This window comes from Euprymna scolopes, chromosome 13, assembly GCF_053919585.1.
Source record: "Euprymna scolopes isolate OS-2025 chromosome 13, ASM5391958v1, whole genome shotgun sequence".
In the NCBI taxonomy this organism is placed as follows: Eukaryota; Metazoa; Mollusca; class Cephalopoda; order Sepiida; family Sepiolidae; genus Euprymna; species Euprymna scolopes.
The window spans coordinates 129,307,030-129,334,351 of record NC_136494.1 but is presented as its reverse complement, the minus strand read 5'-3'; the positions used below and the strand labels follow the sequence as shown (position 1 = coordinate 129,334,351).

General features: G+C 38.0%; 1 protein-coding gene across 1 annotated transcript; it reads right to left on the bottom strand.

Moving 5' to 3' along the window:
• Positions 1-26,299: 26,299 nt before the first annotated feature.
• LOC145292335 (uncharacterized) lies at positions 26,300-27,088 on the bottom strand. Its single transcript, XM_080138664.1, has one exon. It carries the CDS (start codon positions 27,086-27,088, stop codon positions 26,300-26,302), a length of 789 nt encoding a protein of 262 aa, XP_079994790.1.
• Between the last annotated feature and the right edge of the window lie 234 nt (positions 27,089-27,322).

Sequence of the window (27,322 nt, the reverse complement as noted above, 5' to 3'; positions counted from 1 at the left end):
TTAATTTATTCTTATTATTGTCTGATATCTAAAAAAAAATGTAATGTATACAAAAACATGTGAACCAATCATGTATTGGGATTCGGAAAACTTGTTCGACTCCTTCAGATATTGCAAGCAGTGATGTAAATTTAATGTTTAAATAGAGGTCGAACACATGAAGCGTACTTAAATCACATGAGACACATGGATGAAATTCAGGTTGTAATCGTCGTAGTCAACAAATAGGTTAATCATACTCTACCATTGGATGGCGAGGAAGGCCTCAGGAGATACAGGGTTGAATGATAAAAGTGTCGCCCTAAAGAAAACAACACTATGGCTTTATTTTAAAACTTTTATTGAACAAATAAATTCAGGTAACTTGATTATGTAGTAGAGCTGACATCTATTCAATTTAGCCGCCTTCAGCCTCAATCACTGCCTCGATACGGGTTCTGAACTGGGAGTATGCCTTTTCCACAAGAGAAATTTTGTTTTCTTCACTCTGGAAACGTCCCTGTTATTTGCGGCAATCCAGTGATGCATTTTGGGGGTGCTGGTAATGGTCCTGTTGTCATAACTTGGATTGGTAGAGAGATCAGAGATACACTGCTATACAACTCATAGTTGTGCAGCAGCACATCTCCGATTTGGCTCGTTGAACATTGTGTCACTTTCAGACATGATAGAAGGCTCCTATCGCTCTTGGAAGCCGTACACAAATGGTCAAAGTAAATGGTCTGCAACAAAAACAAGAGAAGCATGCATGTCCCCCCTGAGTGCATGAGTGAATGAAGCATAAAAAAATTACTAAGTTCAGCATTTGCCCCCCCCCTCACCAATTTAGCCCCAAAAGTCCCCAGTCGATATATATAAATATCTCATAGGATTAGTGAATCTCTCGACGTAGGCTTCCTTTCTAGGGCAATTGCTCTTGACATATCAAAGGCCTTCGATAAGGTATCGCATCAGGGCCTACTTCACAAGATTTCCAGCTACGGTATAACTGGAAATGTTTTCTCAATCATTAAATCATTTCTCTCCGATAGGTCCATAAGAGTAGTGGTTGATGGGCAGAAATCAGAGGCCCACAGTATTAATGCTGAGGTCGCAACTCTCTTCCTGATCTACATCAATGATCTCCCAAAACACATACTTAAATCATTCGTCGACATCTATGCTGATGACACGACCATCTATGGCAGCACATTAAAGGCCGTAAATGACAAAATTCTCTCTAATTCTCTCTCCTCTAATCTCGAGCATGTGGTACAATGGGGGAAGAGGTGGCTGGTTACTTTTAATGCATCTAAAACCAAGCTCCTATCTTTACATCATCAACGCTCTGATCCCAACCTGGCATCAATTGAAATGGATGGCTCTTGTCTAGGGGAAGCTCCATGTTTTGATACGCTTCTGGGATTGACCTTTACTCCTGACCTGAAATGGAATATGTACATCAAGTCAGTTGCCAAGGTCGCTGGAAAAATGATAGGATCCTTCTACTGCTCTAGAAGATATCTCACTGCTGATGTAACTCTCTATCTATATAAAAGCCAAGTATGTCCAAGGATGGAGTACTGCTGCCACATCTGGGCAGGAGCTGCCGTAACAGAGTACAAAATAGGCTTTGTGGCTTAGTGGAAGATGCCCTTTTCTCTTCTCTGCAACCTCTCTCCACAGGAGAGATGTTGCGAGCCTGTCTTTGTTTTATCGTTATTTCCATGGCAAGTGCTCGTCTGAGCTCCAATCTCTGGTCCCCCTTCGCCAATCTTTCACGAAAACACCCGTCTAGCTGAAACCACTGTCAAAAATTCTCCCCACTTTTTATCTGTGCCAAAACCAAAACATAGATTCCATGAGCAAAGCTTCTTTCTTAGAAGTGCATGCCTGTGGAACTCTGTTCTGTTTGCCTGTTTTCCACCTGACTACAACCTGGATGTCTCCAAGGCCAACATAAACAAATTCCTGATGAAACGCCCCTTTAAGTAAAACACTTTATCAAATCTTCAATACTAACATACTGTACGTGCAATAACCCTTATCCCCGAGTGGCTTTCGGGCCTTGATAAGTGGTGACCAACTTTATAAAAGAAAAACAAAAAACTAGTGAAAATGAACAAACGATGCCAGTTTTAGTTTTTACATAAGGGGGCGGTTCATTAGGAATTTGTTAACATTGGACTTGAAGACATCCAAGTTGTAGTCCGGTGGGAAGCAGGCAGATGGAACAGAGTTCCACAGGCATGCAGTTCTAAGAAAGAAGCTTTGTTCATGGAATCCGCGCTTTGATTTAGGCACAGATATAGAGTGGGGGAAATTTTTCACAGTGGATTCAGCTAGACGGGTGTTTTTTGTGAAAGATTGGCGAGTGGGGACCAGAGATTGGAGTTCAGACGAGCACCTGCCATGGAAATAACGATAAAACAAGGATAGGCTCACAACGTCTCTTCTGTGCGAGAGAGGTTGCAGGGTAGAGAAAAGGGCATCCCCCACTAAGCCACGAAGTCTATTTTGTACTCTGTCAAGGCAGGATAGGCTGTTTTTAGCAGCTCCTGCCCAGATATGGCAACAGTATTCCTTCCTTGGACGTACTTGGCTTTTATATAGATAGAGAATTGCATCAGTAGTGAGATATCTTTTGGAGCGGAAGAAGGATCCCACCATCTTTCCAGCGACCTTGGCAACAAACTTGATGTACGTGTTCCATTTCAGATCAGGAGTAAAGGTCAAACCCAGAAGCTTGTCAAAACACGGGGCCTCACCCAGACGAGAGCCATCCATCACAATTGATGCCAGATGGGGATCAGAGCGTTGATGATGTAAGGATAGGAGTTTGGTTTTGGATGCATTAAAGGTAACCACATCTTCCCCCACTGAACCACGCGCTCGAGATCAGAGGAGAGAGAATCAGAGAGAACTTTGTCATTTACAGCCTTTGATGTGTTGCCGTAGATGGTCGTGTCATCAGCATAGATGTCAACGAATGATTTAAGTATGTGTTTAGCGAGGTCATTGATGTAGATCAGGAAGAGAGTTGGGCTTAGGATTGACCCCTGAGGGACTCCAGCATTTATATTGCAGGCCTCCGATTTTTGTCCATCTACCACTACTCTTATGAGCCTATCGGAGAGAAATGATTTAATAATTGAGAAAACATTTCCAGTTATACCGTAGCTGGAAATCTTGTGAAGTAGACCCTTATGCCATACCTTGTCGAAGGTCTTTGATATGTCAAGAGCAATTGCCCTAGAAAGGAAGCCTTTGTCAAGAGATTCACTAATCCTGTGGGATATAACTGTCAGCACATCTGCGGTAGATCTTGCAGAGCGGAAACCATATTGTGTGTCACTAAGAAGGTTATTCCTGCTGAGGTGGTTGACTATTTCTCTATTTAATATGGATTCCAGCAACTTACTCATAACACACAGGAGACTTATTGGTCTGTACTGAGAGGGAGATGACTTATCACCTGAATTCTTAAATACAGGGCAAACTGATGAGGTCTTCCAGGGAGTCGGAAAGCACTTCTCCTTAAGGCAGCGCTTAAATAGTTTCGTAGCAGCAGCACATTCTGGGGAGAACCATGGCTGGCTGTTCGGTTTTTGTTAGAATTTTCTAGATGGTATGAATTGGTCTATGCCTACAATTAACCATTCGGTCAGATCTGATACTATAGAGGACACTTCCTTTTTAAACATGGAGTGCAGAGGTAAATCAGATATGAATGTACGGAAGCTATCCCAGTCAGCCATAGAGTATCGGTATACAGTACGGTGGAGGGGTACGTCTGGGGGCTTCTTACATTTCGTTTTTATTTTAACTGATACGACGGAGTGGTCGGAGGATCCTAGAGGAGAATGAACGGAACATGAACATAGCTCAGGGGAAGTTGAGAGAAAAAGGTCTAAGAGGCTTGCATATTGACCGGGTGTATCGGGCACATGGGTGGGTTCGCGAACAATCTTAGTGAGGTCATAAGCAATGGCAAAATCATGACAAAACCTCCCCTCATCATCTGTCTTATTTGAATGGGTTAGCCATTCCACGTTATGGACGTTGAAGTCACCACAGATGTGGATGTTAGCCGAGGGATGTGAAGACAGTATGTGGTCTATTTTCTCAGATATGCTCTTAAATATAGTAACTCCGCTGTTGTGGGGCCTATAGAGGGCAAATATAAATGCAGTGGTGTTAGCAAGTGCAATCCTGAAGCACATATAGGGTAAATTAGGATCTTGTCTAGAGATATCCCTGCCACACGGGAAGCCATCCTTAATGTAGGCACATATTCCATGCCCATGGCGATCTTGGGTGTCAGATTTAGCTGTTAAATTAGAGTATCCGTTAATTATGAACTCATCTAGGGAAGTGGTCGGCCCTATTTCAGTTTCACTTAGAAATAATATGTCCGGTTTCGTCTCCTGTAATTGGGTTTCAACCTCTGGAAGGTTTGAACGTAGACCCCTGATGTTGGAGAAGGAGACCTGGTAGTAGGGGTCTACGTTGGAAGATGGGGTTCTAAGTTTAATCGAGTTTTTATTCTGGAGATATTTCATGTTGAGGTTTTGGAATTTGTGGAATAGGTCGGCATACTTGGTTAGAGCAGTACAGAGAGGGAAAGTAAGAGAGAAAAAGACAGGAAAATTTTTTTTTTGTAGCACACAAAAAGGTAAAGCCGTAACAATTACCCACTAGTATGGCATCGAGAGGCCCCACCAGAGACTACTGCATGGTCCAGATCCACTCACCAAATGGCAATACAGCAGTCCCAGTACTTTGCGCCTGCTGATAGGACAGCCTCCTTAGTGGTTAATCCAAGGTTCGGGTCCCTGACTATCAAGCGGATAACGTCAGCCCAGACAAAACGTTTACCTCCAGCACCCTTACTAGTGACATATCCACAAGGACAGACATAGAGACAGAAAAATTTCCGACATCTCAGACTACTGGTCACCAAGTACTACCGACCTTTAAGCAGCTTTTTCTTCACCCTTTGTCAGAACAATCACTCCTTGAATGAGGACTGAATGACAAAATAGGAGAAGCGAGAGTTACTGGAGCTGCCGATAACACATCCACTGTATTATCTACTCTCCATGGAGTGTTTTTATTAGCCATAAAAGAGCCCCTGGAGCACACCCAAGAGTTATCGTGAAGTATAGACAAACAAAATTATGTAGAAATCAGTTAGTTACAACTTTTCAAAAAGTTTTATAAAAATCCAAGACATCAATTTTTTTTTAATGAGCACATAAGTGTCAATTTTAACCATTTTAACCCAAAAGGCACCCTAGGGGGGAGAACCGGAGTTTTCCCAGAAAATCTGTTCTGTTACTTTTTTTACTCATATCATGTTAAATGTTTGTACAAAATTTCAAGCAATTCTAAGGTGTAGTTATTGAGAAAAGTGCGGACAGACGAACGGGCGAACAGACAAACGGACAAGGGTGAACTAACAGGTCCACCCTGCTTTTGTCGGGGGACCAGAAAATAGTTTTCATCAAACAGAAACGGAATCATTCGTCTTTTCTCTGGCGATAAGTTTATCGTTCCACTCTGTATAATGTTTGAATGTTTGAAAGCGATTCCCACCGAACAGATCCAGAAATTATTTGGTGTAAATTGTAGAACGACTGAAACTTCAATTTAATTTCCTTATTGTACGATTTTATGAGCATGAATGTAAAGCAGAACATGAAAAATATTGACGATTTCGTTTCTAGATGTAAATTATAAACTATAAAAAATGCAGATTTAGAGACAACCAGGAAAATGAAGAATGGCTCACAGAACAAATCATTACCATGATTTATAGAAGCTTTCACTATGCAAAGGCATAGAGCAGATACGTCAGGAAGCTTTAAATAAAGGTCGAACGCATGAAGCGTACCTAAATCACATGAGACAAATAGATCAAATTCAGGTCATACAACGTAACATTTAGTCTATATGCCACGACTTTCTCTTAGTGATCGTCAGGAGCTCATTAATCTCCACCTTTCTGGTTTATCCAATCGAGAAATCGACCGCAAATTGAAATGTGATGGGAAAACGGTACGAAAGACTGTGCAAAAGCACCAAAACACTGGCAGTGTTTGTGATGCCCCTAAATCTGGTCGTACTAGAGTTATTTCTAACATGGAAGACAATGCCATCAAGATTCACAGCCTAAGAAACAGATCTGAAACGGCTCCCCAAATCCAACAACAGTGCAATCTTGTTAAAAAAAAGGAATTTAACTTGCGAGGATATGTTGTAAGAAGCAAGCCAATGATTTCTGTAAAGAACAGAAAGCACCGTCTGAACTTCGCCAGATGCAATGAAGATCATGACTCTTCATATTGATCAAAAGTGCTTTTTAGCGATGAAAGCAAGTTCAATAGGCTAGGCAGTGATGGTAGGTAGTACGTCCGTCGAATTTAATCACTGGTGCTCAGTTTCAACGCTGCAAGGTGGTGGAGGTTCAGTTTTGGTGTAGGCATTATTAGTACCAATGGTCCAGGGCCTATAGTTCGCTTACACGGTCGAATTAATTCGACCACGTGGATTAATATGCTGACTGAGCATTTTCTACTCTACTTTGGTCGGAATTTGAATGATAATCCCATCTTCATGCAGGATAATGCTCTCATGTACACAGCTGGCAATATCAAGAGGTTCCTGGAAGAGCATGATATTCCGTGTTTGAAGTAGCCTGCACAATCTCCAATCCTATTGAAAACGTATGGCATTACATCAAGCACCAGCTACGCAATGATAAAATTTCAAATTTGGAAGGACTTTGGACAAAAATTAAAGAAAAGTGGGATGCCCTTTCCCCAGAGTATTGCTGCAGTCTAATTCAAGGAATTCCAAAAAGATTGCAGGCTGTCAGATTGCAAAAGGGCTATGCTACTAAATATTAACTAGTTCATTGTGTTTCTGTTGTATTTGTGTTGCATTAATGTCCTAAAGTTACATTTAAATAACAATTTTCCATTGTGCGGACTTTCTGTTTGTCCCATCAATTTGAAGCTATTTTTTTAAATTGGCGTGAACACTAGAATATTTTAATTAAAAGTCAAATATGAACAGGTAAAATTATAGAAGAATAAAAAGCCAATCAAATGAGGTATAGTTTGTTTAAACAGTTACATTAAATTTAGCTTAAATTTGTAGTTTTTGCGGGCTTTGGGGGAGTGTGGATCCACCCTTTAATTACCATTGCTCCCAGGTCCACTCTGACCCGGACTGGTAATACCTGTTAGGGTCCCAACTATGGGTTAAATAGAAACTGACTTAAAATATATATATATATATATATATATATATATATATATATATATATATATATATATATATATATATATATATATATATATACATTCTATTAAAAAACTGTTCTTCAAAATCACTGGATTCGGCATTAAATAACCTGAAAATGGTTAATATGCCGTAAAACAAAAACAACCAACCAAAAATAATCGCGACTGTGACCAAAGTAGTTTTACTGTTTATTTAAATAACAATATTTTTTGAGCTAACGGACTCAGTAAATCGTGTAAGAGGGAATATTTTATAAAAATCCGGTTTTACTGAAAATGTACGATTCATTGCCCCTGCTGATGATCAAAGCAACTGGGGCTGTCATCATAAAATATCGTAAACCAATCTTGTAATAAACAATAAAACGAAGTTACTCAGAAGTTCTGAGAGGTTATTTTTGGCAAATATCTTTTTAAGTCTGTAGAGGTGGAATCAAACCCAAGACGCCCAGTTACAAGACCGGAGTGGTCTTGACGTCACACCCCCATAGAAGTAGACTCGCCTGCTTGCGTGAGAGGCGAGAGCGGGCTAATTAAACAAGACATTCACGGAAACGAGTGTGCTTTCAAATATACGTCGTCTCGCCGACACTTTACAAAGTCCATACCTAAAAAGATATTTAATAGAGGAAACTTCTGATTTTTATTAAATATTCTTTCTTACACGGGCGATCTATTGAGTCCGAACGCGCAAAAAACTGTTATTAAAATAAACAATAAAACGACTGAGCGATCCTTTAAGACTGAGACTTTTTTCAACTGTGTCACATTTTTGTTTTATAATCTTTATAAAAACAATAATAAACAAGTTTATTTCTTTATTATTGAAATAATAAATAAAAATTAAAAAAAAACAGAACGAATGTAGTCAGTCATAACTTTCAATCGAGAGTTTTTTTTTTGTTTTTTTGTTTTTTTTGCAAATTAAATTTTACAAGTGACCTTTTTCTTTAAAATTTGAAGTTTGTAACACAATAACAATGTACCACTAGAAAATCTTTCTAAAAAGTAGAAATTCTTAATTTTATTATTGTTATATTGTGGGGGGGTCATGTTTAAAGAGAGACAGATAGTTCATATTGGAGCCATATACTACACGAATGACGATTCTGAGATGCTTGGGACTTCATATATATACTGAGGGTGATAGGGTGATAGACGCACAGTTCTTATATTCTTATAACACGTATAGAGAGGAGGAGAGATACATATTCTTTTAAGGGTTATACAATGTTCATATTAAGATGTTTAACACATTACCTTTCGATTTGTGGAATGACGACGCATGACAAACAGTTACAAAATATCGGTGATGATTCTTTCATTGGACTGGTCGAATGATGATGACGTCAGGAATTCGCGTTTGTTCTATTCAGTTTAATCTTTCTACCCTTCACTTCCAAAGGGGCAGCTAACCACTCTGCCAACTGCCTGACTCTCCTGATCTCTGCTACTGTCTAGCCTCAACCACCCTGATCTGACTAACTCTAGCTCCTATATTGAGAATCTCCCTTTTGCAATGACGTCAGAAGTGTGTTTCCCAACGTGACCAATTCACGTGGCTAAGCACACGTTTTTCCAAACACACTTTTGACAACAAAGATTTCTCAACTAACCTATTTTTTAACCTAACCTATTTTTAATTTGTATTGTTCATTCTTTTTAGCTGACATTTTTGATATTCAGTTTCGTAAAAGAATGAACAATCAATACATTTTACAATATTAACAATATCTAACTATTTATAATAGAATTTAACAATAGGCCTTTTTAACATTCCGATTTCTAACATTCTATTTCTGAACATTGCTTACAAGGTTCGAGTCTCGGCTTATCCCAATCTCATTTTCACTTTTCTAATGTTCTTCTTATATACATAGAAAGGGGCAGCCCTTTTTCCTATAACATTATCGATCATTGCTTGTTTTGTTTTTTGTTTGTTTGTTTTTTAAATTAAGCTTGAAATTGTTGAATTGCTTTGACTAATTAAACCCTTAACGACTAAGGATATTTTTTCCAATAGAGTTGTAGCAACCGCAATGCCCAGTCGGAATAAATCCCCGGCAGGAACATTTCACAACGATCACCGCTTCAATGCTTACGCATATGAAGAACACGTAGGAACATTATGTCGTGATGCGACCACCGCACACATAGAAAAAAAGGAACTATGTTACGCTCCCTCACGTAGAAATACAGTTAGCAGGCTGGAACGTTCGAAAACGCCTGTATATAAAGATTTGCCTGCCAAAAACCAAATCAATTTTCCCTCCAAATTCTCAACAACAACAACAACACGTGCTCGGGGAAACTCCGTCTATTTAGATGTAAAACAGCATCACCAAGAATGCCACAGAACAACCAATTTTCTCTTCAATACCCAGCGTGGAAAGTTATCACATATAGCTAGGACTCAAACCTCCTTTTGAATATTCTTATTACAAACTACAGTTCTCATGAAATGAACGTGCGCACCCACGCAAACACGCGCGCGCGCACGCACACACACACACACACACACACACGTATCCGTTTATTTGATTTATGGACTGTTCTTCTCAAAAATAGCCACATGGACTTAAAGCCCACGTGCGGAACACTTATCATACAAAAATCAGTAATTTCAAGCCTCGTGCTAATCTCACAAAATCCTCACTTCATTAATCCTTCATTATGAACATTCTACACAAGAAAACACTTATGTTGGAACAATTTAAAATTAATATTCTTAACACGTAAATAAATGTTGTTTATTTCGTGTGTAGAAGACTAGGATATAAATACCCTAACTCGCTACAAGAAAAAATAATGAAACGAATTGAATGAAGGAAACAAAGAACTCAAATGCTAGAATAAAATAAACATGTCGTTTATTTTCTGTTGAGAAATGAAAGTCTTGGGTGTACATGTGTTCATTTGGCCGTTGACGACTACGCGCATGAAAGGAAAGGGGAGTGCAATAGAGAAACGCGAAGTGGCAAGCCGGCCTGTAGAAAGAGAGGGTTAAGCTCAGTCTGTTTTGATGGACCAAAGCCGAAGGGGAGATAGAGTGAGAAAGTCAATCCAGGTTATGGAGATATAAAGCGTATAAAGTGTACATACTGTCTGATAGCTTTTTGTTCCACATAGTAGCAAGTGGTGTGAGGTACGCGCGTGCGCGCGCATGCCGAAAAGGCACACTGTCGGTCCGTAGACCGTCCAGCTAGGAGGCTGGTCTGAAAACAGCTTGTCTCTTCCTTTTATAGGTGTTTCCTGTGTATCTTTTGCGCATGTGTGGATTTCCTTTGAAAGGAGAAGTGACGTCGTCCATCTGTGCGTGTTAGCGTGTGTGTGTGTGTGTGTATACACGTGAATGTGAGTGTATGTACGCGAACGTGAATATATGTACGTGTGTGGACGTGGGCGCGTATGTTTGTGTGCGCGTATGTATATGACAAGTAATATAGCTTGAAATGTGAACGCGTGTTTTTGTGTGAGACTAGAAAAGGCTCGCGCACATGTTAATACTGCAGTTTCCTGTTCTTTGTCGAGTGTCGTTATTTTCCGAATTTCATTTTTATTTCTTTATGTAAGAATTTGGATTGGTGAAACCTTTTTATTAATCGGTGATCCCTTTAAATTTACCTTTAATGATCCCACGGGTACAGGCTGGTACAAAATTGCGACACACGCAACCACGGTGCTATAAATCGATAAATTCTGATTTACATCCAACATATTGTGCCAAATAATTGTCTCGGTCTTTTAGGATTTAATTAGACTAAATAAAATCATGTTTAATTTTTAGTCATACATGATTAGTAAAACTAAGGCACGACTAATCTAGAAAAAATAAACTTGTTCATTTTTTACAAAGATTTTTAACGAAAAAAAAAAAGTGGCACACAGAATTGGAAAAAAACATAATTGTTTCAGTCTTTAAGGAATTCATTATGTAAATAAATTCTTATGTATCTATTTACTCTCTGCCTTTAGAGAGAATATTTATTAAAAAATAATGTAAATGCCTTTTATATGAATGTAGAAATATATTTGCCAAAAAATAACCTCTGGACTGAAACTTGTGAGTAAGTCCATTTTATTGTTTATTTTTATAAAACCACAACAGATTTTTTACACTATTTTGCGCTGATAAACCTACTAGTTTGTTCGTGTCAAAGTTGCTTTAATACGAAATCAGCAGCAGGAGCAACTAATCGCACATTATTTAGTCGTACATTTTTTTTTTTAGTAAAACGCTATATGTACGACCAAAATCCGGCACGACTAAATGTCGGATTCGAAGCAGCCAATCGTACATTGATTGGGCATAATTTTCATCGTACATTTTTAATAAAACTCATAAAAACCGAAAGCTTTCTTTCGTAAATATCTTTTTAGGTATGGACTTAAAAAGATATTTGTCAAAACTAACCTCTCGAAACTTCTGAGTAAATTCGTTTTATTGTTTATTACAAGATTGTTTCACGATACTTTATGTTGACGGATCCAGTCGATCGCTTGTGTCGAAGTTACTTTAATCAGCGGCAGCGACAATTAGACGTACATTGATCGTACATAATTTTAGTTGCACATTTTTAGTAAAACCGTAAATGAACAGATTCTAAAGGTTTATTGCATTTAAAGCACTCAAACCAAAAAAAAAAAAAGGAATATTAATGGGGTGTTTTTTTTTTATGGCGGGGTTATTGTAAAAAAGCAATGAAACAATCTTTTTTAAAACAAGTTTAAATCACTCAATTGTTTTATGTTTTGTTTAGTTTTTTCATATTTTTTCTGTGTGTGTGTGTGTGTGTGTGTGTGTGTGTGTGTGTGTGTGTGTGTGTGTGTGTGTGTGTGTGTGTGTGTGTGAATTTAAGTTAGGGGCATTCACCCTAGACGGATTGAACCGGCTTACACCGAAGGAGGAAGTTTCATGGAAATATTAAGTTCACAAGCAGTCCTCAGTCGCATATATACCTCGGCGGCTAGGTGAGATGACGAGATTAGATTCTTGCAGGGACCTGTCAACATCTTCCTACATACAGCGCCTGGTTTTCCCAAATGGTCAATCATCAGGTGCTTAACCAGACTTAACGTTGCTTAACTTCGGTGATTTAACCGAGATGTCAATGTGAATAATACAAATACTTTGACAATTCACAAATATAGTTGCTTATATCCGCATCTATACAGTCCAATAAGATGTTTTTCCTTCACGTAGGAAAAGCTGAGTGACAAAATCAGTAAAAACATAAATATTAAAATTATTTTTATTTTTTTATTTTTTGCTTATAAAACTTCGGTAAAAAAAAAAAATGAAAATTATGATGTGTCAAGATTTTTGATGAAAATAAACGATTACAACTCCATTGATTTATTGACTTGTTTATAAAAAACATAAAACGTCTATTGAAATACGTGTTGAAACGCTTGTCACATTTTTGTGGCCAGAATTTTGAATTTCATTTATTCTAGGGAAATCACCTGTCGGGATTTCTTTTTCAAATCTCCTGTCAAAATATTTTCCTGATATTTTTTACTTACTAAACAGCTGAAAATAGAAGTGAAATTTTCTCACACTTTAAACGTTTGCATTCATCTGTGTTATATATATATATATATATATATATATGTTATATATATATACACTTGTGCCCGATATTATTCATACCCCCCCTTGAAAATTGAGTTTATTAGGTGTAACTTTGTAAGAATTTATTGTTTACATCTATATTGATACATTTTTTTAATAAAGCTCTTTTTATCATTTTCGTCATTTTAAAATCTCGGGATACTTGTAATAAAAGAAATATACAGCTATTTATAAAATCTGCAATGTTCAAAAATAATCATACCCCCTTATTTTTTCAGTATTAATCGAGTTTCTGACTGTTTGTTTCCAGTTTGATATTTATTTTGAATGCTTTTATACAACCTTTGATTAATTTCATTTCGTATTTTGCAGTTTTCAGAAATTAAAATGATATCAACTGAAAACCAATAAAAGAATAAAAATTATTAGAATGGGGAAGAAAAAAGAGCTTAGTAATGATCCTAGGACTAAAATTGTGAATTCACATTAGGTTGGTTTAGGTTACAAATCAATTTCCAAGAAATTTGAGGTCCCTACAGCAACAGTACAGAGCATTATCAAAAAATTCCAGAGCCACCACACAACAAACAACTTGATTGGTAGAGGAAGGAAAAGGAAACTGTCTGCTAGAGCCACCAGGAATATTGTAAGAAGTGTTAATGCAAATCCAACCACCACTACTAAGGACATTTTAGAAAATCTGGAGTCTTCTGGCATAAAAATATCAAAGCAAACATTGCAAAGGACTCTGCATGAAAATGGTCTGAAAGGAAGAAGACCAAGAAGGACTCCATTGCACACCGGAAAACACCTTGCAGCACGTCTAAAGTTTGCTAGGACCCATGTGAATTCTCCAGAATCCGTTTTCTCCAGTATTTTGTGGACTGACGAAACAAAAATTGAATTGTTTGGCCATATGGATGCTTCTTACGTTTGGAGGAAGAAAGGAGAAGCTTACAACCCAAAGAACACCATACCCAGGGAGAAACATGGTAGTGGTAGCCTAATGTTTTGGGGCTCCTTTTCGGCTAGTGGTCCAGGTAGTTTGGTCAAGATAGATGGAACCATGAAGAAGGAGCAATATTTGGAGATACTCCAGAAAAACATTAGACAGGATGCGGAGAAGCTCCATTTAGGACCAAACTGGGTCCTTCAACAGGATAATGATCCAAAACATACTGCCAAAATAGTCAAGCAATGGTTTGAGGATAATCAAATTAATGTTTTGGAAGCCAGAGTCCCGACCTGAACCCTATCGAAAACCCCTAACACATATTGAAAACTGAAGTTAAAAAGCGGAAACCTAGAAATTTGAGGGATTTGGAGAACTACTGCATTGAAGAATGGTCAAAAATCAGTGTTGATCCTTGTAAAAACCTTGTTGATAAATATCCAAAACGGTTACAGGCAGTTATTAAGAATAAAGGGCATGCTATTGACTATTAGTAAGAGAGGTATGAATAATTTTGAACTAGTGCCATTATCGTTTTTCTTTGTATAATGTTTTAAACTTGCATAATTTATTTATTTTTTGAGTTTAAATTAAATGCTTATGCTTAATTTATTGTTTGAAATCCGTTTAATATTGTCTACCTTCTGGTTTGAGCAATATTCTTATAGAAATCTCAAAGATCCGAGGGGTATGAATAATATCGGGCACAAGTGTATATATATAGTCATCCACATACAGTACTGTTTCGCTGTTTCACAGCTCATCAGTGCGGCTAGACAGGCAACTACCTCAAGCCAGGATTGAAACCCGACCGTTTGTACGGCAGTCAAGGCTCCTAACCATTACGCTATTGGCGGCTGCTTGAACGAGTAGTGAGTTTAACGATGTTTTGATATCGTCTGAAATACCTCCGCTCGATTTGTTTACACAAAGAGCGTCGCTTATATGCTAATGGTAATTCGTGTTTCACTTCGCAATATGCTCAACTCAAGGTGAGGAGCACTATAGTCATCCACATACAGTACTGTTTCGCTGTTTCACAGCTCATCAGTGCGGCTAGACAGGCAACTACCTCAAGCCAGGATTGAAACCCGACCGTTTGTACGGCAGTCAAGGCTCCTAACCATTACGCTATTGGCGGCTGCTTGAACGAGTAGTGAGTTTAACGATATATATATATATATATATATATATATATATATATATATATATATATATATATATATATATATATATATATATATATATATATATATATATAGTCACATAAATTAATATAAAGAGATATAATTTTATGCGTAAATTTTCAGTATTTACTTCAGCAGTGCTGGATACAAAAGTAGAGCTAAGTAGTAAGTTATGAAAATATATATGGCAATTAAGCTACACAAAATATTCCACGTTTCATCGTCGTGAGAATTCGTCATGCTTATGCGAAGAGTTGTGGTTATCGTGCATTTTTATATAATCACATGCTATTGAATTAGCTAGTTAGCCAATCAGCTTCCTAGTTGTAACCGCGCCCATCAGCCAATGGTCGGGCACTTACACGGCAAAGGTACAGTTGACCTCACGTTCACCCTTTCCCTTTGTGTGTTTTATGGGAAAAAGTTAGTTATATCATTTTGTGTATAGAAAGCTGACCTCCGAGGTCGCTGGAAAGATGGTGGGATCCTTCTACCGCTCCAGAAGATATCTCACTACTGATATAAAAGCCAAGTACGTCTAGGGATGGAATACTGCTGCCATATCTGGGCAGGAGTTGCTAAAAACAGCCTATCCTGCCTTGACAGAGTACAAAATAGACTTCGTGGTTTAGTGAGGGATGCCCTTTTCTCTTCCCTGCAGCCTCTCTCTCACAGAAAAGACGTTGCAAGCCTATCTTTGTTTTATCGTTATTTTCATGGCAGGTGCTCGTCTGAACTCCAATGTCTAGTTCCCCGTCGCCAATCTTTTACGAAAAACACTCGTCTAGCTGAATCCACCGTCAAAAACATTCCCCACTCTTTATCTATGCCTAAATCAAAACGTAGATTCCGTGAACAAAGCTTCTTTCTTAGAACTGCACGCCTGTGGAACTCTGTTCCGTCTGCTTGCTTCCCACCTGACTACAACCTGGACGTCTTCAAGTCCAACGTAAACAAATTCCTGATGAACCGCCCCCTTAAGTAGACACTTTATTAAATCTCCACACTAACGTACTGTACTTACAATACCCCTTATCCCTGAGTGGCTTCCGGGCCTTGATAAGTGGTGACCACTTTGTAAAAAAAAAAGTGTAGTTAGATGCGTTATTTTGTGTTTTGGTTTATATTTCAGATATTCTGCTACTTTTATTTATGAATATATATGTCTATTTTATTTTATTTTATTTTCTATTGCTATTATTAATTTAAAATTATTTATATATTACTATTCTAAAGTTTATCTTGTGCACACAGTTGCTCGCTATTTCTCGCCTACAGTTTAATAGATGTTGGGGTTCTTTAAAATTCAGGATAGCGAATTTCTCATTCAGGCATAATCTACATGGGTCGTCTAGGTTCCTACATGTGATTACTCGTCTTACTATTTTCCATTCAACTATCGGCGAACGTCCACTTTCTTTGAGTTCCCAGTATTGGTTTGCTAGTGCTGTTTTCATTCGGTGTTTTTTGTTATTGAACGTGCTTTTATGGTCATAATATCTGGTTTTGAAATCTAAGGAGGTCACACCTACATGATATTTTCTGTTATTCAGGTTTTCTTTTGAAACTATTGTGACCTGACAAACTATGGGTTTTTAAAAAGCAACTTTGACACGAACAAACTAGTAGGTCTATCAGCGCAAAAAAAATTTTAAAGCTAAAGATTGACCTGTTAAATGCATTTTCATCGCTTGAGTTATTGAGTTAGGTTTTCGACTATGCTGAATAAGAAAATCTCATTTAAATTTTGCAGAAACAAGTAGTTTTCGAGATATATACACCTGTAATTCACTAGCCGCCATCTTGTGCAATAAACAAATCTACTTCTCTCGGAACATAACACTACTCCCCCCCCCCAACGGTTAAATTTGGGGCAAGGGTGTATATTCCGAAAGCCGTTCTTAACATGGGTAGGTTAGAAGTCTCTATTCCGAAAGCCGTTCTTAACATGGGTAGGTTTGGGTGTCTGAAAGTTGATCTTAACATGGGGAAGTTGGGGGTGTCTATTCCAAATACCGTTCTTAACATGGCGAGGTTGTGAGTGTCTATTTTGAAAATCGTTGTCAACATGCGGAAGTTTGGGTGTCTATTCCAAATACCGTTCTTAACATGGGGAGGTTAGGAGTGTCTATTCCGAAGGTTGTTCTTAACAGGAAATTACTCAAGGAAGTAAAAAAGTCTTAATTGTTCGAAAACTTCTGTTTTTACTTTCTATTATTTTTCTAACGGACAATTTTTTGTAATTTTATTAATTCATACTGATTTACGCATTCCCTTAATTGCTTTTGTTAGAGTCAAATAGTACCTACAGGTTATCGCCCCAAACCAGCACTAATCGCCAGTGGAACCCAGATTATTTCATTTTGGCCGCAGCCACGAGTGTCCACAATTTTCCAAGGATGGCAATAGACACCAACAACAATCGCAGTTTAATTTTTTACGAGTGGGGGGGGTCATGCTTCCACTGGGCAACGCCGATTAACGGGTCCTGCTAGTTTTTAATAAAGTTAATTTGCAGCTGTATTTATGAATACAAAATATTTTACTTAATAAAATCTTTTTTTTTACATCTTTGTGTTCCATTGTTCTTTGTACACATTTTTGGTGCTTATTCAGTTTTACCTCAATATGTAAAAGGGCTTGTAAAAAAAATATTGCTAAAAAAACTTATGTATTTATGTGTTAAGTTAAAAGACGACAATATGCGATACATTATGCAAATTTATTCAGTATTCTAGTTGTAAAAAAAGAGGAAAGCTGATTGCCGAATAATCTCTCATTCATAGTCATAGTTATAATCATAGTTATAGTTGCAGCATTCATCCTGTGTTGGTTTGAATGGTTCTTTCTAGCAAGATCACCACATCCCAGACACTGGCTGACCAGGCATGGTGATCCAAGGCTACTTCCGTTATGAGTATAATCCATTTCCAGTTCCAGTGATAGACTCTTTAAAGATAAGAGCCTAGAAACAGTTCAGAATCCTTCTTTACTGTCCTAAGCCAGGTTTTGAGTTGGTCACTGCAACGTTTCTTCCAGCCTGGTTATGGTTCTAGATCGATGACTTCACAGATGAAGTCACCTGGGTGTCATCAAAGAGTGTAGCCGAACCAATGAAGGCTTCTGGCAAAGAGAGATTTTAGAGGAAATCGATTTTGCAGTGAGATCAACTTTATTGTTGGAGATAAACTGTTGCTAGTAGATACAAAGGATGCGGCATAGACAGTGATGGTCGAATACTGCCAGTTTGCACAGGTCAGTTGCCTGCATAGGCCAAGTTTTGCAGACATAAAGGAGATGGCCTGGTAGATCCTAACTTTCAAAACCAGAGCTACAATCAGAAAGTGGTGGAAACATTGCCGATGCCTTCTTCCCCTTAGCCAGCTGTGGTGATGATGGAACTAAGATACTTGAACTGATCGACCGCTTAAGGGTTTCCATCCCAAAGACAACAAGCTCTTTTTCATTTGGAAGGACACCTGTCATCAGTAACTTTGTCTTATTGGCGTTTATCTTCATACCGATCTTGGAAATATAAGATTGCATCTTGTCAATAGCTAATTGAATGCCAGTAAAGTCTTCACCCAATATAGCAATATCATCAACGTAGTCGAGACCCGATATTTGTAGACCACAACTTACTGTTACACGATGAAAGTTGGCCAAGACGTTCGATGTTATTCAGTTGATGGCGTAATCGAAGAATGGAGGCAAGAGAATATATCCTTGTCAGACGTCAGAGTGAATGTCAAAGAAACACAACTGTTGGCCATGCATAGTAGACTTTGCTTAAGTCGTGCAGTTTAGAGGGCATGCCATGATATTCCAAATGGCTCTAAGATCAACAGAGTCAAATGCAACAGCAAAGTCAATGAAGTAGGCAATGGTCTTTTGCTGGTAGCTCCAGCAATGTTCAAGTATTCTTAGGATAGTTAAAATTTGCTCGGTACATCCTCGGCCTGAGCAAAATCCACATTGGTTTGGCCTTGCCGGTGTGTCTTTTCATTTTTGAAACCACTTAAACAGGATGGTAGTGAAGATTTTTGATCTGATATCGATAAGGCTGATACCGCAATAATTACTGCAATAGCGTTTATCATCTAGTTTTGAGGAAACGTTTCAGTTTCCCAGACATGGATGAAAATTTGGTGGAGTGCTAGAAATAATAATTCTGAAGAATGTTTGAAAATTTCAAATAAAAGTCTTCTTCAGCCGTCTTATTGTTTTTCAGTTTTTTGATGGTGTCCAGGATTTAATCAGTAGTGGGGGAGGGGTATAATGGTAGAGTCAAATTCCACAGAAGTTGAAATCTGGAGTTTGACTGGAATGATTAAGCAGTAAGGCGAAGTGATCACTCCAGCATTGGAAGCACTCATAAAAATTTGTGACAGGTTCACCTTGTTGATTGAAGATTACATCGTTGTTGCCTCCGAATGGTTTCATCATCGATCAGAGAATACTGTACAGCTTTCTTGTATTGCCTGCTGATGAGACTTGCTCCATGTTTTCAGCAATTTTCTGTCAGTAAATGTTGCGATCAGCTCTGATAGAGCTGGCAGTTTTGCAACGCAGCTGATGGAAGTCATCAGAGCTGGAACATCGAGCTTGTTTTGTTTGGTTTGCAAACTCATCTGTGCGACTTGATATCCAATTTTTGACATATCTATCTGCTTCTCTTTCACAAAAAAGATCATAAACGCTATTGGTCATTTTTTGCTTTTATTAAGGTCAATACCAAGGGGACGTAGCTCAAACTTTAAGAGCCAACAAAGCCCCCCCACCACCACCACCTTTCATATGTTACGAATAGATTCCAAAATTTGCATGTGGATGATGTTATTTTATTTTTTAAAAAACAAAAATACTTGATAAATTTGTGTAAATTTTAGTGTACAGACATTTTTTTTACTTAATAGGTATGTAAACTATCAATTCTTGTGCAATTATAATTTCTTTAATATTGGGGTAAAACTGAATAAGCACCCATTTTTTTCTGCCACAAATTTTGTTTAATAACTTTCTTTCAATTCTTGATCACGTAACTAAAACCTAAATGAATTTGTTTGGCGGTTACAGATCATCTCACACTGCAGCAGCAGCAGCAGCAGGCGCTCATCAATATTTGTGATAGGTTCACCGTGTTGATGGAAGATTATATCGTTGCTGCCAAGGATGAGTCATCTTCTTAAGTGATGGTGCCTATAGTAACAACACTAAGCTGGTTACTCTACCAGACTAGATGAATTCATATTCTGGAGTCGGTAAGACCAAGAAACCACACGAAAATTATAAAGAACTTGACTGGTCAACTGGGGAATGGAAAATTAATGTTCATCACTTCTTTACTAACTCAAGAATTGAGAAGTAAAGCAAAATTTAATGGACCACTCGATGTATTTCATATAGAGATCAAGTGGTAGCTCCAATAATGTGCCTCTTAATTTATGAAAACTTTGATTGAAGTAAAATGAAACAAAAAATATATACATATATACATACATACATGCATAAAATAATAATGATTGCAACGTCCTGTCAGACAAGTGCCACTCCCTCAGTCACTGAAAGTCCATGTGTCCGAAGATGACTTTTCAGTCCTGCCAGCAACAGCCCTCAAGCAGACGGTCATCGGTATACATATATATATATATATATATATATATATATATATATATATATATATATATATATATGTATGTATACATATACAGACACACATACATACATATATACATATACAGACACACATACATACATATATACACATACATACACACATATACATATATATACACATACATACACACATATACATATATATACACATACACACATATATACATATATATATATACATACATATATACACATACATATATACAAATACATATATACACATACATACAAATACATACATATACACATATATGCATATAAACATACATACACACATACATATACATACATATAAATACATACATATACACATATATGCATATAAACATACATACATGTACATACATATACACGCACATATATATACATATATACACACATACACATACATGTAAATACATACACATATATATATACATACACATACATATACGTACATATATACACACCTACATATACATATATACATACAAATACATCTATACATACATAAACATACATACACATATACCTACATGCACACATATACATATACATACGCACATACCTACACATACACATATACATACATAGATATGCATATATATGCATATATATGCATACATATATACACACATACATACATACATACATAGATACACACACACATATATACATACATACATACGTTCTTATTGTTTTCTATTCTATTTTTGCTGTGTTTGCATAAAGTTTTCAATATTTAAATTCTTAGAAAAAATTAATCGAATAAAAAAATAATAAACGGTGGTGAAAATGTTTTAACTAGCTTTAACATGGAAATTCCATGTTTGCTTTTTCCATTGAAATTATTTTTTCAATCATAATGCTGTGAAAATATAATAATTTTAGATAATAATATCATTTTATAATAAAATTATGAGTGAAATATTGATTTTTATTTTTATTTGTACGCATCTTTCTTCTACAAAATTGTTGTTAATGATTTTTTTCATAATTAAACTAGTTTAAGTACCCGTCTATGCAGGATCACCCAATTTTTATTGAATTTTATAGCGATGATTAAAAGTTCAGTAAATGTTTGCTAAATATTTTTCATCCATTTTTTTATCCAAAAAAATCATTCAGATTATGATGATATCAGTATCGACTAAGAAATAACTGGAACGCTATAGCACGAAACAAAAAACATAAAACTATTGTTTAGACTGAGATTAGAACCCACAATCGTATAAAATATTGGAACTGAAGGCGAACGCTTTATCCATACAGTCACCGATCTAACAAAAATGTTTTACCTTTTTAACCTAATTAAATGAGTTCACCATAGAGTATTTTTTATCTTTTTGTGTATATCGAAAATAGTTTGAGTCTCTAAAATAAATAAGGAAACCTAAAAATAAAATAAAAATTCTTATTAAAGTAAAATTCTATCAGTGAACACTGATAAAATATCTATCAAATGTATTCTATCCATTTTTAATTAAAACAAAAAATATAAATGTTTTCTCATCAAAGTAAAAAATACGTCCAATATGTGAGACGATTTGATGTGAAAAGTAGTTGTTCTTGTTCGGTAGGCTAAAAGGGAACACTAAAAATGTCGGAAATTTGTTTTTAATATCATTTTCCATACTTTTAATTTTGAATAATGGGTTTTAAAAAAAGTTTCAAGAACTTCTGACATTGATAAGGATATCAGATCAAAAGTGCTGAGTCAAAATCTGCAAATTACTTTGTCTCTTAAATCAAGCACTGAAACACATGCAGACACTTTGGAAAAATAAGTTGTCGTCTGCTGCTTGTTTATATATACGAAGAAAGCTGCATTAATACTACTGCTACAAGTTTAGATGAGTTACCTCCCTTTCTAGTGCATGTGTATAAACAACATTATGTTGTAACGGGTTAGCATATAATAATACACCAAACCGCTGCAAAAATATACAATGAAACAAACAGAAAATGAAGGAATGAAAACGTTGAATAAATTTGAACACGTTTATTTTTCGTAGAAAAATAAAAAGCTAATGTTCATTTCAAAAGATGAAAAATCCAAACGTGAGGAGGAAATGAAAAGGCACACATAAAGCGACTGCTGCTTTATGAAAACGGGGGAGAAAGAAAGGGCGAACGTATGCAGGTCGCTAACCGTCCGCGCACATGTTTTGACGAGGAGTGGCCACTGGTAGTCGGGAAGCGAAATCTGGTGCGACTGGTCAGCTCAAAAGCCACCCGATGAAAGAGGAAGAAAAAGGGGCTGCGCGTGGGACCTTGGTTTTCTGCGCATGCGTTTGGAGAAAAAAAGGAAGTGACCTCACGCTCGTATGTGTGTACGTATGTGTGGTTAATGCGTATGTGTGCTTGCGTGCGTGCCTGGGGTGTATATACGTAGTTGTGTATATACGTGCGTGCGTGTGGAAAACAAGTTTGGACAATACTCTCCCTCCTGGGGAAAGAAAAAAAAATATATATGTGTATAGAAATGTATTTTTTTTTTATATATTTATTTTTTATGTGTGTTTTTAATAAGTAATATATTGTTTGAAATGTTTGGGCCAATGAACTTTTCGCCCAGTTTTTGTTGTTGTTTTTGGTGTATTGTTTCTCGTAGTCTCTTCGTCCGTTTGTGAGTGTGTACTTTCTTGTATTGGACTAGGGGACAAGCGCAATTGTTCGTCTATAAATGCCGGTTTGATTCTGTCAATTGCTATAGTGTCTCTTTTGTCTCTTTTTAAAATAGTGAAATATTTTTCACTTCTGTCGAGAACTAGATAGGGTCCAGAATAATTTGGACAGAGTGGTTTTTTGACCGCGTCGTTCCTGATAAACACGTATTTACAGGTGTGAACATCCCTTGGAACGAAAATGTTCGTGTCTGTCTTTTTGGTGGGAGTGAATTTTAATTGTGACATTTTACGTTTTAATTCGGTCACGAAGGTTGTCGTTGGGGCAATATTCGCATTGTTTTCGCAGAATTGTCCGGGTAAAATTAAAGCTGATCCGAAAACTAATTCTGCGGGCGTGCTCTGCAAATCTTCCTTCACAGTGTTGCGAATTGCTAAAAGTATGAGCGGCAAATTGTCTGCCCAGTCCGCGCTGTTTTCATTCATCGCTAAAGACGCTTTCAATTGTCTGTGGAAGCGCTCGACCATGCCATTTGCGCACGGATGGTACGCAGTAGTCTTTATGTGTCTGGTTCCCAACAAATTATTAAATTCCGCGAAAAGAGTTGATTGGAACTGTGCGCCCCTGTCTGTTGTGACTACGGAGGGTACTCCGAAAATAGCTATCCAATCCTGTAGGAATACTCTGGCTATCGTTGAGGCTGATGTGTCTCTGACTGCTATTGCTGTCGGCCATCTACTAAATCTATCGACTATAGTAAGGATATGGGTGTGCCCTTTTGAAGTGGGCAAGGGTCCAACTAAGTCAATATGCACATGGGTGAACCTGGCATCAGGTACACTGAAAGTTCCTGCAGGGGATTTGGTGTGCCTGTGTATTTTGTTTTTTTGGCACGGAACGCAAGTTTTGGTCCAACTACGGATGGCCGTATTCATATTTGGCCAAACAAAACGTTCCGCTATTAATTTCACAGTGGCGCGTTTTCCTGGGTGGGACAAATTGTGAAAGTGATTAAAAACTTGTCGTCTGAGGCTCGGTGAAATATACGGGCGAGGTTGTTTTTGCGATACATCGCAGTAGAAGTTTGTTGTTCCGAATGGTGTCGGCATTTCTTCCAGCTTCAGTGAAGTCTTTTCCATTATAGCTGGAAGCGTGGTATCGGCTGATTGCTCTTGTGCTATTAATTTCATACTTAGTGGAGCGGAATTTAAAGAAGCAATCGTTGCGCGAGATAAAGCGTCAGCTACAATGTTCTCGTGTCCTTTTATGTACCGTATATCGGTAGAATATTGGGCAATAAAATCGAGATGTCGAATTTCTCGAGGGCCGTATTTGTCGACCTGTGTGTGTAGAGCAAATGTTAAGGGTTTGTGATCCGTATAGATGGAAAAATTTCTACCCTCGAGCAGATGTTTAAAATGTTTTATTGCAAGGTAAATCGCGAGTAGCTCTCTCGAAAAAGTGTTGTATTTACTCTGCGCCTTGTTTAGCTTTGCCGAGAAGAATGAAATAGGGGTAATTTTGTTGTCGGAAATCTGGTGAATGACTGCACCTACTGCTATTTCAGATGCATCCGTTGTTAGTGTGAGTTTCGTTGTATCGCTCTCTTGGACGTAAGTTAGTTTGGTGAAGTTTTCCAAAGCAGTTTTCGATTTTTCAAAGGCCTGGAGTGCAGGTCCCTCCAAAACTAACTGTTGTTTTTTTGTCCGATTTTTTAACATGTCCGTTAAAGGCGCGAGTAACGTAGAGCAGTTAGGCAAAAAACGTCGGTAATAATTGATTATGCCTACAAAACGGCGTACCTGTCTGACAGATGTCGGTACAGGAAAATCAGAAATAGCGCTTACTTTTTCGGGTAGAGGTGAAATTCCATCCTTGTCAATCAAGTGTCCGAGAAATTTAACTTCTTGTTGGCCGAAAACACATTTATCGGTGTTTATTTTCAGGCCGAAATGTGATAGTCTTTTAAAGGTTTGCTCAAGGTGTTGTCTGTGTTCGTCGAGGTTTCTGCTGGCAATCAAAACATCGTCCACATAAGCGAATATGAAAGGCAGACCTCTGAAAACTTCGTCAATCAAACGTTGAAAAGTTTGGCAGGCGTTTCTAAGCCCGAAAGGCATCCTAAGGAACTCGTAAAGGCCGAATGGTGTTGTTAGTGCAGTTTTATGTATATCTTCTTCTGCGACTGGAATTTGAAAATAGGCTTTTACGAGGTCCAGCTTTGAAAAAATTGTGGCGCCTTGAAGTCCGTTGGCGAAGTCATGGATGTGGGGGATAGGGTATCTATCTGGGATTGTTTTTGCGTTTAAACGCCTGAAATCTCCGCACGGGCGCCATGTGGTGTTATCAGCTTTCTGTACCATGTGGAGTGGTGACGACCAAGCACTTTTCGAGGGCCGTATTATTCCCATCTGGAGTAGGTCTTGAAACTCGGATTTTGCCAATTTGTATCTATCCGGTTTCAAGCGTCTGGGGGTTGAATAGACGGGCGGTCCTGTGGTTTTGATGTAGTGCTTAGCGCTATGCTTGATAGGGTCCGTATTTTTAAACGGCTGGGAGAGTTGAGGATATTTTTGGAGTAGCTGGCGGACGTGTGCATCTTCGGGTAAGGCAGCGCTGATTCCGGTGGTTAAAAATTTTGAAGTGGTTCCTCTCACCGAAATCTTCGTTTCGTTGTCTGTTAACGAATGGTTTGTCATGTCGACAGACAGGTTAAAATGGGCTAAAAAGTCTGCCCCTAATATTGGAGTGGTCACGCTGGCTATGGTGAAATTCCAAACAAAATTCCTTCGCATTCCCAGGTTTAAGTTTAACATTTTCTCTCCAAAAGTGGGTATTTTAGTCCCGTTAGCAGCTTGCAGAGTGAGAAAATGTGTCCCCGTTGGATGGCCATGCGGTGTCGGTATGACGCTGATTTCAGCTCCGGTGTCTATTAAGAAGTTATATCCGTGAATTTTGTCACGGATATAAAACAGACGACCTTTTTTGTGTATTCCAGCTACAGTTGTCGTCGTTACTGGCTGGAAAATTCGTTTCCCTGTGCTGTTTTTTTGAACGCACAGGGTGTAGTGCATCGTCGAGCGTCTGCGCCGAATTTTCTGTGATAGAAGCATATGTTTTGTCTATCACGTGAACCGTGTCGCCTGCTGCTGGAGCTTCTTCGCCTGGTCCTTTGTCGCGTGTTGTTGTAGTTACTGGGGTAACGTCGACATACTTGGAGAACGTCGGCTAATTGTTGTGACAGCTTTTCCACTGTGGACTTTAATTCCGCTAGCTCCTCGTCTCGGGTTTGCACTGGTTGCTGTTGTTGTGCGTACACTTGTCGGCTTCGGGAACTTTCGAGTATCCGGTCAGCTATGTCGGCGAGTTTTTCTAACGTCGTCTCTTCAGACATTGGCACGAGGATTTGTTTTGCTGTCGCGGGTAGCTTATTCATCCACAAGCTACGCATAATGCTGTCAGACATTTTATTTTCTCCTAACAAGGATTTCATGTGTCGTAGTAACTGCGACGGTGTGCGGTCTCCCAATTCAACTTGTGTGAACAGGTTTCGCAGCATGGCTTCATTAGAAACGCCGGTTCGCTGTAGAATGGCTTGCTTGAGTGTGTCGTATGGGTTTTCTTCAGGCACATTGTCAAGTACATCTATAACCTCTTCCACTATCTCCAAAGGCAGTTTCTCGACGAGATAGCAATAACGCGCTCGTTGTGAGGTAATTCGTTTGGCGTCAAATAAAGCTTGTATTTGGACGAACCATATTTTTGTGTTCGCCGGGTTGAAGGGTGGAATGTTCAATGTCATTGTTTCATGCTGGGTTTCCGTGGGTTGTAGTGACATTATTATTATTTTACTCGTCTTTTGTTCGCGGTTTGACGTTATTCTTCCACGTGGTTGTCCGGTTATTTTCCGTGTGTTTTGTAAATATTTGTGTTAAAGTTCAACACGTGGTTCCTTCAAAAACGTTCATTTCATTTTAAAGTTCGGGGGTCACCAAATTTGTAACGGGTTAGCATATAATAATACACCAAACCGCTG

What these genes read in the sequence shown, in the direction of transcription:
- LOC145292335 (XM_080138664.1), bottom strand. Translation starts at nt 27,088, where the DNA reads ATGACATTGAACATTCCACCCTTCAACCCGGCGAACACAAAAATATGG.